The 11577-nt window shown below is 41.3% G+C and overlaps 1 protein-coding gene across 13 annotated transcripts in view; it reads left to right on the forward strand.

Annotated features, from left to right (window-relative positions):
- Window positions 1–11577, forward strand: part of LOC107104672 (rap guanine nucleotide exchange factor 6-like) — a 170093-nt gene that overhangs the window by 154141 nt on the left and 4375 nt on the right. For 9 of the 13 annotated variants that reach the window (XM_015404769.1, XM_015404779.1, XM_015404785.1 and 6 more), the window contains 8 exons: window positions 623–646; window positions 2218–2438; window positions 3395–3568; window positions 3703–3849; window positions 3996–4115; window positions 5376–5637; window positions 8866–9404; window positions 9886–10224. In XM_015404769.1, the coding sequence (XP_015260255.1) occupies window positions 623–646; window positions 2218–2438; window positions 3395–3568; window positions 3703–3849; window positions 3996–4115; window positions 5376–5637; window positions 8866–9404; window positions 9886–10224 (1826 nt within the window). The remainder of the gene's footprint in view (window positions 1–622; window positions 647–2217; window positions 2439–3394; window positions 3569–3702; window positions 3850–3995; window positions 4116–5375; window positions 5638–8865; window positions 9405–9885; window positions 10225–11577) is intronic. The other 4 variants (XM_015404794.1, XM_015404802.1, XM_015404746.1 and 1 more) reach the window with 2 other exon arrangements.

The following is an 11577-nucleotide window of genomic DNA, read 5'->3' on the forward strand; positions in this document are numbered from 1 at the left end:
CCTGTCTTTAGAGAATGGGTTAAGGTTAGGTGTTTCCAGAGTTCAAATCTGAAACCTAAGAAATGTTGGCAAAAAGGGAAGCATGGCTACCATACATCCACCAGCCAACCTGGATCCCTGACCTGCGGGATCATGTTCACACTCAAGTTCTTGTCCAATCAATTCCTATTCGCTTCCTTTCCTTTTCATGCTTGGATTAAAATCCCACTCTGGAAGGTAGCAAGCTTGGACTGGATGGAAGTGAACGTGGAATTGATGACAGCTGCAGTGTGTAGTTGGTATCACTGTGTTCTTTGTGGTGTCTGTCACAGTCTGTCACTGCTGCGGTGCATGACTGCCCCCTGCAGACAAATTCAGGAGATACACATGACCTTAAAGTGCTGCTGCAGCATTCTGTCACATACAATAATTCCTGTTTTATACAGTGTCACTACACTCACTTTTCAGGTTTATAGAGGGAGATGTCCCACATGTGGTGTCCTCCCATCTTTGGTCATTTCCTGTTTGTTTGTGGTGGCATGAACTCTACATAAGTCTTGTCTCCTCCTCTTCCTCCACACCCCCCAAAATCTTTAAACTTGTCTTTAAGTCACGCTTCAATCTTCACGCCTCTTGCTTGCAGGAAGAAGAGGTGGAAGAGTTTAGGGTAAGTTATAGCCCGGTTACCAGTTTTTAACCCAGTTCCAGTCTGGACCGGCCAAAATTTTGTCCACCCTGCATCTCAACACCCATAAACTCTGCATGTGTCCCGTTGTCTGTGTGTCTGCTTGTGCTTCAGAGTGTTTTAACCTTTCCATTTGCAATGCTCATTCACATGAACCACATTGAAATCCATCATTCACCCATTAATTACCTGCCATGCTCCAAAGATTCTGAAGTCAGATAGTAGCTTGTAACAGAGCATATTCAAGAGGTTATGATACGACTGGTTGCATATTTGCCATCTTTATATTAACACAGTTATGCCTATTGGCTGATAGGAGGAATGTGCATGATAACTCTGAATATAGGCCATTAGGAAGCAATGGCTTGCTTCCTAACTATACTGCATATTTTAATGTTTGCCTTTTAATCTGACATTAGTATTTTACTCAGAAACCACATTCTCTTTAATCACAGTCACAGCCAAAACCTTTATTCTAATTTAATGAAATTCGGCATAATTTTGAAGTAAAAGAAAACTGACACATTCCTTTGTAAAGCTTTACACTGTACATATGTTATCTTTGGACTCCTAAGATAAGAGCTAGTAGAACTAATTGTTCTACGCATAACAAACACCTCTCTGGTTCTGTGAAAACAAATTAAAAAAGATATTCACACTCTTGTTCTACTTTGATTTTGCCTATCAGTCTTAATAAAACACATTGGGTCATGTTGTAATGGTGGTTTAACATTTTTCCAAGTCATTTTATATAATGTGCCCACCAAAGGTGGGTTATTTTGTTATGACAAGGCTTTGTTAGACTACTCTATAAAGCTTTTAACTCAACGCTAATTCTGACATTTTGAACTGAAAATGCTTCCTGGATGGGAAGCGAAACATCTTCAGACTTGGAAAACAAAGTCGTTTTTTTCTTTTTTGGGATTTTGTTATGACACACAGAGCATAAATAAAGAGCTTCATGTGAAGCTTCTTCCCCCAAAGTTAAGGAGACAAATTCTCTGTTTAACACCCCCACTTATCTGAACACATTAGAAAAGCTACAAAATAAACTTTCAAAGCTGGTCAGTTCGTCCAGTTGTCTTTTTTTAGTCCCAAGCCAAACTTTTTGTTTGGCAATATTAAAAATGGAAAGTAAAATTAAGTGTTGCAAACGTGCAAATACTATTTGACTCCAGTTTAGTTCACATCTGCATCTCCACATTGAGCGTTCTGCACCTTGTTTCCTAACCCTTTTTGCCTCCATCGGACTGAATGTCCTGCTGTTCCGCACTATGTTAGCATGGCACAATAAGGGGTGCTGCCTCCCTCCCAGTTGCATGGTCCCATTCTAAAATGATGCTACAAAACAGGTTTAAAGATTTTACTGAAGAAGTATTATTACTTTTAGAAATCACAAATAGCATCAAGATTTGTCACTAATTGTCTTTAAATACTATTTGTTTGTTTTTTGTTGCATTTTCACTTCCTTCTCTTCTTTGTGTCCTTGTCTTACCTCTGCATCTACCTTCATTCTCTGCTTCCTCCTTTCTCTTTTCCTTCCTCTACATCAGGTCTTTAAGTCAGGGCAGCACCAACTCCAACATCCTGGATGTGCAGGGAGGAGCCCACAAGAAGCGGGTGCGCCGCAGCTCGCTCCTGAATGCCAAAAAGCTTTACGAAGACGCTCAGATGGCCAGGAAGGTGAAACAGTACCTTTCTAACCTCACGGTGGAGACGGATGAGGATAAACACCAAATCATGTCCCTGCAGTGTGAGCCATCTTACAACACCTGTGAGTAAAAATGGAGAGTATTGTGGTTTTATCAGACATTAAATGCAGTTTGACAGATGACTGCTTGCATCTGTAATGTTCGCCAACACTGCCACCTAGTGAGGTTACGGAGATTCTGCAATAAATGCAACACCCTCCACAATCACAGAATTCCTCGGGTAAAATTATGCTACTCTTGCAGTTGTGCATGTTTTAACAGAGGAGCATTATCTGCTGATTTTATTTACTTTTTCATATTTTCTCTGTATCCTCTTCACTGTATGTTGTTAGATAATCATAAGTATTTTTTTGCTTAGAAATGTTGAAATTAGAATTGGGGGGTCTGTCTCTCATTAACAGAAGTGATGTAACAATGAATAACATTTGATAGCTTGGGGCGTTAAAATCTGTTGTTTACATTAAATAGAATTTTATGGGCTAAAAAATCTGTGATGCTTTGTCCAAAACGCTGTTTAAAGAACGAGGAAATTTAGAACATCATAGGTGAATTTCCTCATTTGATCTTTTCAATCTCATTGCATATGCATTTAATCTTTAATTCTCCAATAGTACAATTTGTGGTAAAGGTGTGTTGTTTTAAAGGTTTATTTACCAATATTAATATATTTTTTCTTTAAACAGCTATCAGACTGCTTGTCAGTTTGCTGATGCATTAAAAGGTTCATTTATTTTAAATCTTGTTACATCGAGATATTTGTTTTACTTATAAATGAGTGAGAACCTAAATAGTGGAATAATAATCCTTTCTATTAATCCAGATTTTGCTTGGACAAGGTTTCCATTTTTTTGTTGTTTTTTTTTTGCAATTAAAAAGGCTTTATATGTCTGTCTTTAGTGATGGACAGGTTATTTAACTGATCCTTACAGCAGGCTCTACAAAGGGTGAGCAACTAGTGCGAGGCGTTGGTGGAACCATGTGTGAAGGTACTTTTCTCATTCATTGTCTTTGTTTTCAGTGGGCAAAAACTTGAGCGAGAGGCGGTCCAACAAGTCAGACATGTCTCCGGTGTCCCTTAGGGCAACCCTGCCCTCGGGAAAAACTCAAAACAGGGTGTCACAAGTCCTTCAGGTCCAGGTGCCACTAAACCCTCTTCGGAAGAAGAGCACTGCCAAAGACACGGGTGCATCCAGTGAGTACTCCCCAGCTAGATATCATCCTTAACATCTTTTTTTTTTTATTCATCTTTTGCATCATAGATGAATATCTAGTGTCTGTAGAGCTTCATGGTTGTCTATAAAGGCTTTTCCTTTTTCTTTCCTGTAGACTCCAATTCTCCTCAGGTGGTGAAGAAACCTGCGGTGAACTCTTCAGATGAGTGGAACACCAAGAGACCATCTGATGACACGGTTTCCACCGTCTCATCCCTTCACTCCAGCCCTACAGTGTCGCCTCAGGGCTCCCCACGCAAAGGTATGCAACGCTTTTCACCCTTTAGATTTCCTCATCGGGTAAATTATTACAAGATTTAATTTTGGATGGTTTTGGAAAAGTTCTTCATACAGAATTAGATTTCAGGTCTCTTTTCTCTAATTCCTGCTTTTATTCGTCTTATTTAGTGGGAGGTGTGGCAAAGTCGCAGAACTCCAGCCAGATGAACCTTTCAGGATCTTCGTCATCACTGACAAGTGACACCAGCACAAAGACGGGCACGATTAGTCTGCGAAGCTACGGCATAGGTGGGGCCCTTCTTCACAAGAGGATCCTACAGATGACCAGGCAGCGTAGCGAAGAGAGCAGCAGGGACAGACAGACAGAGCTAAAGGAAGAGACTGAGGAGCAAACAGAGGCAGCCCAGAAAGACGTGTTTTCTTCAGAGGGAAGCAGAGGACGATCCAGGCAGCAGAGCCAACAGGGTGCAGTACAGACAAGAGCAGGACTACCATCTAGGACACGTGTAGGGACACATAGAGAGCATCCCATGGTTCACTGTAGGTCTCCTCCTCCTCCCCTACATGATTTCAGGAGACCTCAACCCACAGTGTCACCCATCAGGGCAAGACTGGCTTCACCTTTCAGGGTGCTGAGGGAAAGGAGTCAGTCCAGAGAGAAACCGCTGCCAAAGAGTGAGGAGGATACTGCAGAGACAGAAAGAGAGACACAGCAGAGAGGCAGACGCTCTGTCAGTCCAAATCCTTTCCTCTGGCTGTGCAGAGACAGAGAAAGCAGGAGGAAAACTGTCTGAACCTCAAACAGAGTTTGCTGTGTTTGTATTGCATGCTTCTCTAAGGCAAAAAATTAGCCGTACATTATGCCTCTGAATATTTAATAACGATGGAGCAGAGAATGGATGTTATGACAGTGAGCCATTTATAAGGGTTAGGAAACCGTTCCATAGTGTTTGCACCTTTTGGTTCAGTTGCTAATGTTGTACAGATGCTTTATTTGGTATTTTATAGCTGGTTTTCATTTTCTAGTTTTTTTTTATAAAGATGTGATGCATTGATAAATGTCCAAACACAACCCAGTGATGGTTGGAGTGGTGCATTCACTGATCAGAGTTTTTTCAACATATCACCATCAGTTTCAATCCTGATGAATCTTTAAATCGTTTTCTCAGATCGAAAGCAGTTTTTCTATCTGTTCTAATTATAAGCAAAGAAAATGTATCACTAGAAGGTGTTTTTTTTTTGGCTTGTCTATAGTGTTCATGGATTCCTGAGTTATGCAGTTTTTTTCTGTTATAAAGTTGAAACAGTGAGGTCAGTCTTGTTTCCCAGTCATTTTGACACAAACTCCACAGTCTCTGTAGCCGTTCACGTAATCTCATCAGTCACATCAGCCATAATAAGATTCTTATTTGTTTTGAGTGAATTAACGGAGGCAGGTGGTTTAAAGTACAGGTAGGGTACAGAGCAGCTGTAGAGCTTGGATTACCTCCAACTTTTCATTTACTGTTCAGTCATTGTCGTTAATCCCTAAATGTTCCTTCTTCTCAGGTTGTCCCCTCCTTCCAATGGGCAAGTCGGACAACATGTCGGACTCTAGTCACAGCGAGATCTCCTCCCGCTCCAGCATCTGCTCGGTCGACTCGGCGCAGGCCTCTGGGCCTGACGATCGCTCTAACCGGACCTGTTCCAATACTACTACTTCAGCCACTCTGGCTCCAAACGCTACGGCTGCAACGGCGGCTGTGGTCGCTGAGGGCACAGCGGCATTAAATGCACACTTAACTGCTGATTACAGCCAGCCCAGCACAAGGTAATTGGCTCTGGTTCAGTTCCTTTTATCTAATCTGTCTGCTTAATTATCTGAGGTTGGAAGCAACCCTTGTAAAATAAAAGGCATAATGAGATGAATGGGATTTAAACTTTAAAGGATTACATGACGTATTTGGCCTCTTTAGGGTTTAAAACTTTTTACAGAAAGCTTTAAAATATTGCTTGGAATGAGCGATAGTTTCACATTTTTTGCTCTACAGCAATAAAACTTGTATTTTGGTCTGTGCCCCATGGAGTTAAATGTTCTTAGAAGGAGATGTTGCTTTAATTAAAGCCCCCCTCCTGTTTTTTGGGTATTTTATTATCACTTTTAAGAGCAGTTTTTAAATGTTTTTGTAATATTCCTAATTTAATTAAGGTCTGGGCTTAAATAAGCCCATTCCGTTATTGGTATCTTTTTTAACTAATATATATATTCTTATTCTTAGGACTTTAAGAACTTCAGAAAACTTTTTACCACAATCGCCCTGCATTTGGCGCATTCTTTCTGTTCCTTTTCATAAAATTATTCTTGCTACTTTTAGCTTAGTTCAACCACAGCTTTCCACTCACATATATACACTTTCTTCTCCAGCCCAGTAGGGGGCGTTATTGCAATCAGCCGTCGACATAAGACAATGAAAAAGAGCAATTAAAGTGATTTCTTTGACGATTTACATTTTTCGTGTCGTCTGAATAGATTTTCCATAATATGAAAAACGGCACATTTCACTTAATTGTATTTTTTTTTTAAAGCATCATCGTCAGATTACCGTATTTTCCGAACAATGAGCCGCTATAGTTTTCCCAGGCTTTGAACTATACTGCTTATAAGAAGGTACGGCTTTTCTGTGGAATTTTCCTAACTGCCAGAGTAGGAAGACAAAGACGGAAATGAAATATTAAGCGGTTAAATTTTATTTAGCACAAGAACATGCTAGCAGTAGGCATGACAGAGAACAAATGTCCCGAATTCACACATTTTGACATTTATGTGCTGCATTAAAGCTATCGAACCAATGAAGAGACCGAGCTCAACTCCTGCAGAGCTGAAATAAAGAGCAGACGAAGCCCCATCTTTCAGTAGAAGCTCTTACTGCGGCAAGCCAACAAGCTAAAGGAAGCTAGCATTCTTCTTCGTCCCCAGATGAAATATGAAGAGCTCCCCCTATAGGTTTAGTGGGAGACAGCTCAGTAGATATCAGCGGCTTATAAAACCCAGTGTTGCATATATATGTACATTTCCAGATTTATTTTTTAGCAGATGTGGCTTGTAGTGAAGTGCGCTCTGTTCAGAAAATACTGTCAATGATTTACTACTTGTTGGTTTCTTTTTAAAAGTATTTGTTTGGTACCAACCTTTGAGTGGGAGCATTGTTGTCACTCAGAGCCCACAGTAGCGTGCTCATGTATATCTGGGCTGAACAGGGATGTCTATGGAGCGTCCTAGTGACCCTAGTGGGTGGATGTAGATGATAATTCTGACTTTGAGGTATGAATCGTTTGTTAGTTTTATTGATGCCCGTTGTTACGTACTTTTGAAATGGTTATATACTAAGAAAGTGATTTCTGAAGGAATCTGGTGTAAATGACTGTAGGTATGAACACTGTTGGCTGCCTAAAATGAGTAGCAGTACATTTTGCTACTTCTGTTTCTACTCATTCTGTCACTCCTGACTTTTTTTTACTCCTCTCTCTATTCCGCTGTCGTTCCACCCATGCTCCATCTGCTGCTGTTGGCCACTCCTCCTTTCCTTCCTGCAGCAGCTTCCAGCTACACCCCGTCCTCATTAAAAACACCAAGAACTGGAAGTCGTAAAAATCTAACGACTGTTTATTAGCCTCCCCACGTTTTACTGCTCCCCTTCTTTTATCCGCTGTGTTTTAATCTGAGTAAACAGAAGCGCTTCTTTATTGTCTACTGTTTGTTTATCGTCCGTCCATAATCGGACCGTTCTGTCTCATAAAGAGGAAACGGAAATATCTACCTCTCTAATATTTTATTACCTTGGCTGCCTTACTCTGTAACTGACTTGTTTTATGAAATAATGCTCAGTTTCATCGACGGGCGTGTTTGTCCTCTTAAACACTGTCAGTGAATCAAATTGCTGGTCTAAAAAATAAAGCTGAGGGGGGACTTTTGTTGCCTAACTGCTATGGGAAAGTTATTTACAATGGACAGGCTGTTTCTTTCCTTTTTAAATGAGGTTTTCAAATTTTTTTACTTATTCTCCTTTTGTTGCTCACATCATCATTGTTTTACTTCTTGGAGATGTGCTTCTTTATAGCACAGCAAACCCAGTGGGTACCTCAAAGATCAGAAAACACAAACTGACTAAATGTGTTTAAATAACAAGTCATACAATATTTCAGCATATTTATTAATAACAGCCGAAAGAAACTGACTTCTGCTCTTAAGAACTTTGTTACAAATAAAAATGCTCTTGTTAATTGGAAAGCAGCCCTCTTTACTCTGATGCTTATAAATCAAATTCATGGCAACCATTTTAAGAAGTCACCTAATTAATAAAATGGAAAATGTGCATTAATAAATATAATAAAGAGAGAATGTTTTGGAGGATGAAGAAACTAACGAGAAAGGTCAGGAATAAAGCTGTAGAGACAATAAAGAAAGGTGTATCAAGCTTAAAGTGATGAAAGAGTCTCCTTCACAGTTTAGGAACACATGGAAAATGTTTTTCTGGTCAAATGAGATCAATATTAACAGTTTTCTCTTCAAAAGCTCTCAGAAAACTGATGACAGACAGTGGTGTTGGTGTCATCATGAGGGTTTTCTTGTTCTTCAGTAAGGACAGGAGAGTTTGTCAGATAGATGGAGCTAAATACAGGCCAGTTCTGGAAGGAAACTGTAAGCTTGAGCAGAGAATTGCTTCCCAGCATGTATTAGAGTGGCCTAGTTAAAGTCCAAATGAAATCCAGCTTAGCATCTTAGCGTACCTCCAATCAGTTTGATTGGTTATATGTGTAAAGATGGTGGAAATAAATTACGCAAAGCTGTAATTTCACCAAATGTTCTCTATTTTGGACACTGTCAAAAGGTTTATGTTTACCTTAGATTGATGTAGAACTTTGATAAAAGTCATGAAGGGTTTTAAGATTTTACGTTTTGAATGTTCCTAGTTTTTATATCAGGTTTCTTTGAACAGGAACTTGCATAATGTGCCATATTTGAAGTGGTTATTTCTCTGCTTTGTTTTTCATTTGATAGTTCTTCAGTTTTGGCTCGAGGATTTGCAGGCCGACCTTTCAGCTCGTCTCTCTCCACGGAGGAGTTGACCCCTGACCACACTTCCCTGGACTTGGCCGTGGACAGCGGACGCGGCAGCTGGACGTCCTGCTCCTCTAACTCCCATGAATCCTTCCAAATACTCCCTACCTCCTCCTGTCGGCCCTGGGACCACGGCATCCACGGTTACCCCCTCTCCCTGCCACACGCGCACTTGAGTGGATTCAAGCACACGGCGTTAGGTCGGCCGATAGCTGAGGCGGAGGCCGCCGGGCCCTCATGGGCTAACGACATCCCTGCTAACCGACACACCAGAGACTCGAGCTCCGATCTGAGCAGGCAGGGACATGAGAGCTGGACGTCTTCGGGCTCTCTGTCCGATAACTACGAGGGAAACTACGGAACTATAAAGCGGAGAAACACTTCGGAGCATCCTTCCTCGCCGGTCACCGAGGAAGGAGGGCAAAGCACGGACGCTTCCTACAAAACGGTGACATCAAGCACAGAGAAGGGCCTGATAGGTGAGGGAACAGAGAAAATGTAGCTTAGCATTCGTCCATCTCCTCTTCTGCATGTATGGTAGTCTGACAGGAGGAGGGATCTTGGAGAGATGGTCAACAATTTTTAGCATCATTACCATCCAGGAAGGATTATTCCTGTTTATCTATTTTTAAAGTTATTTTAGGAGTTAGGCTGATATTAAGATTTAGCTTTTCTTTGATTCCTTTGTCTAAATGATGAATGAGAGACGAATAAAACAGTCATTACATCTTTAGGCATTCCTTAATGCACTGCAGCCATCCATTTTATTGGTTGTATATATGTTTTTGTATTTTTTATTTTCTGCATGTTTTGTGCATCTGTAGTTGTGTGTCTTGCTTGTGAAACCTCACAATCATTTAATTTCTCCATTTTATTTTCCTTTTTTTGTTCCTTTTCCACCAACCCTTCATCCCCTCCTTTCTTTTTCCATCCTTCATTTTCACCTCCACCTCCATCTAGTATACTGTGTCACCTCCCCCACTAAGGATGAGCGTTACCGTGCTCCCCCTCCCACCCCTCCAGGCTACCAGGGTCTGGCTTTAGGCGATCTGGGGCTCACAGACGGAGTAGTCAGCGGGCCGGGCTCTTCTGCTCCCCGACCTCCTCACCTCAAACCACCGGACTACAGCGTGGCCCTGCAGAGAAGCAAGCTCCTGCAGAGCCCCGGAGCGGCCAGTGGTCTGGCTGAGGTGCGGAGGCTTCACCACCAAGAGTCCCGAACATCCAGCTCCACGCAGGGCAAGTCCAGACCTCCCAGCATAGGCCACCGATCACAGGACCTGGCTGATAGTGAGGATGGTAGGTCTGACCTCCTGTGCTCTTATATTTTCAGGAAATACATTAGAACCCAACATTAAATAAAAAAATAAAAAAATCTGATCTTAAGCTAAAATTACTTGTTAATCAATGAATTGCTGTTTAAATTGTTTTTCTGAATTGGGCTCAACTGCATGCATGCAGTTATGCATCAGAAAACCGATTAACTTCTCCAACATCAACAGGTTTATTTGCTCTACATCACTTTGGATTGGACTTCACTAGTTGTTATAAATTAGCTAAATTTGGAGCCTTTAAGCTCTCTGTATGTTCACCACACAATCTCTGATGAATTGAAAGGGAAATGTTTTTCTCCAAGTGGTGGTTTAAAAAAAAAGCAGAGTCAGCGTGCCATTAATTGGAGCCTATGGCTACATTCACACTGCAGGCCTTGATGCTTAATTCCAATTTTTTTGTAAAATCCAATTTTTGCGTTGCCGTTCACATTTCCAAATATATGCAACTTGTATGTGATCTCCTGTTTGAACTGCATTCCTACAGCTTAAGTGTCCCGCATGCACAGTAGACGACGCAATGACGTCACAAGCCAGCGTGCTTCGTATTTACAGAAGTAAACGTGGATGGAAGTGCTAAAGCGCATCTATCAATCTTTTCAAACCTTAAAACCTCAATCTTTTTAAGATGGTTAAACATAAATACTGCTCTCCGCATCATCGCCTGCAATGGTGTTTGTTTTTCTTGCCGCTTCTGTGTAGCAAGAAGCAGAATAGTGACCTATGTCGGTTACTAATGGCGTTCAGGTCGGATGAATGCGACCTGGCCGTTCAGACACAGGTCGCATTTGAAAAGATCAGATTCGGATCGGATTCAGGACCACATAGCCAAGTGGTCTGGGTCGGAATGGAAAAAAATCGGATCTGTGTTGTTCAGACAGCCATGAAAAGATCAGATCCAGGTCACATTTGGGCAAAAAAATCGGATTTGGGCCACTTCAGGCTGCAGTGTGAACGTAGCCTATGATGCATCACTGCAAAAGCACAGGGCATTATCTTCTAGAGGCAACTTAAAAAAAAAAAAAAAGACAAGATGTTAGGGCTGACTGATCCTGACATATATTTAACTTATTATATGGAATGTCCTTTATTTTTTGGAAATGTACACTATATTGCCAAAAGTATTTGCTCACCTGCCTTGACTCACATATGAGCTCAAGTGACATCCCGTTCCTAATCCATAGGGTTCAATATGACGTCGGTCCACCCTTTGCAGCTAGAACAGCTTCAACTCTTCTGGGAAGGCTGTCCACAAGGTTTAGGAGTGTGTTTATGGGAATTTTTGACCATTCTTCCCGAAGCGCATTTGTGAGGTCGCACA

Source organism: Cyprinodon variegatus, unplaced genomic scaffold (genome assembly GCF_000732505.1).
Source record: "Cyprinodon variegatus isolate N-32 unplaced genomic scaffold, C_variegatus-1.0 Scaffold36, whole genome shotgun sequence".
In the NCBI taxonomy this organism is placed as follows: domain Eukaryota; kingdom Metazoa; phylum Chordata; class Actinopteri; order Cyprinodontiformes; family Cyprinodontidae; genus Cyprinodon; species Cyprinodon variegatus.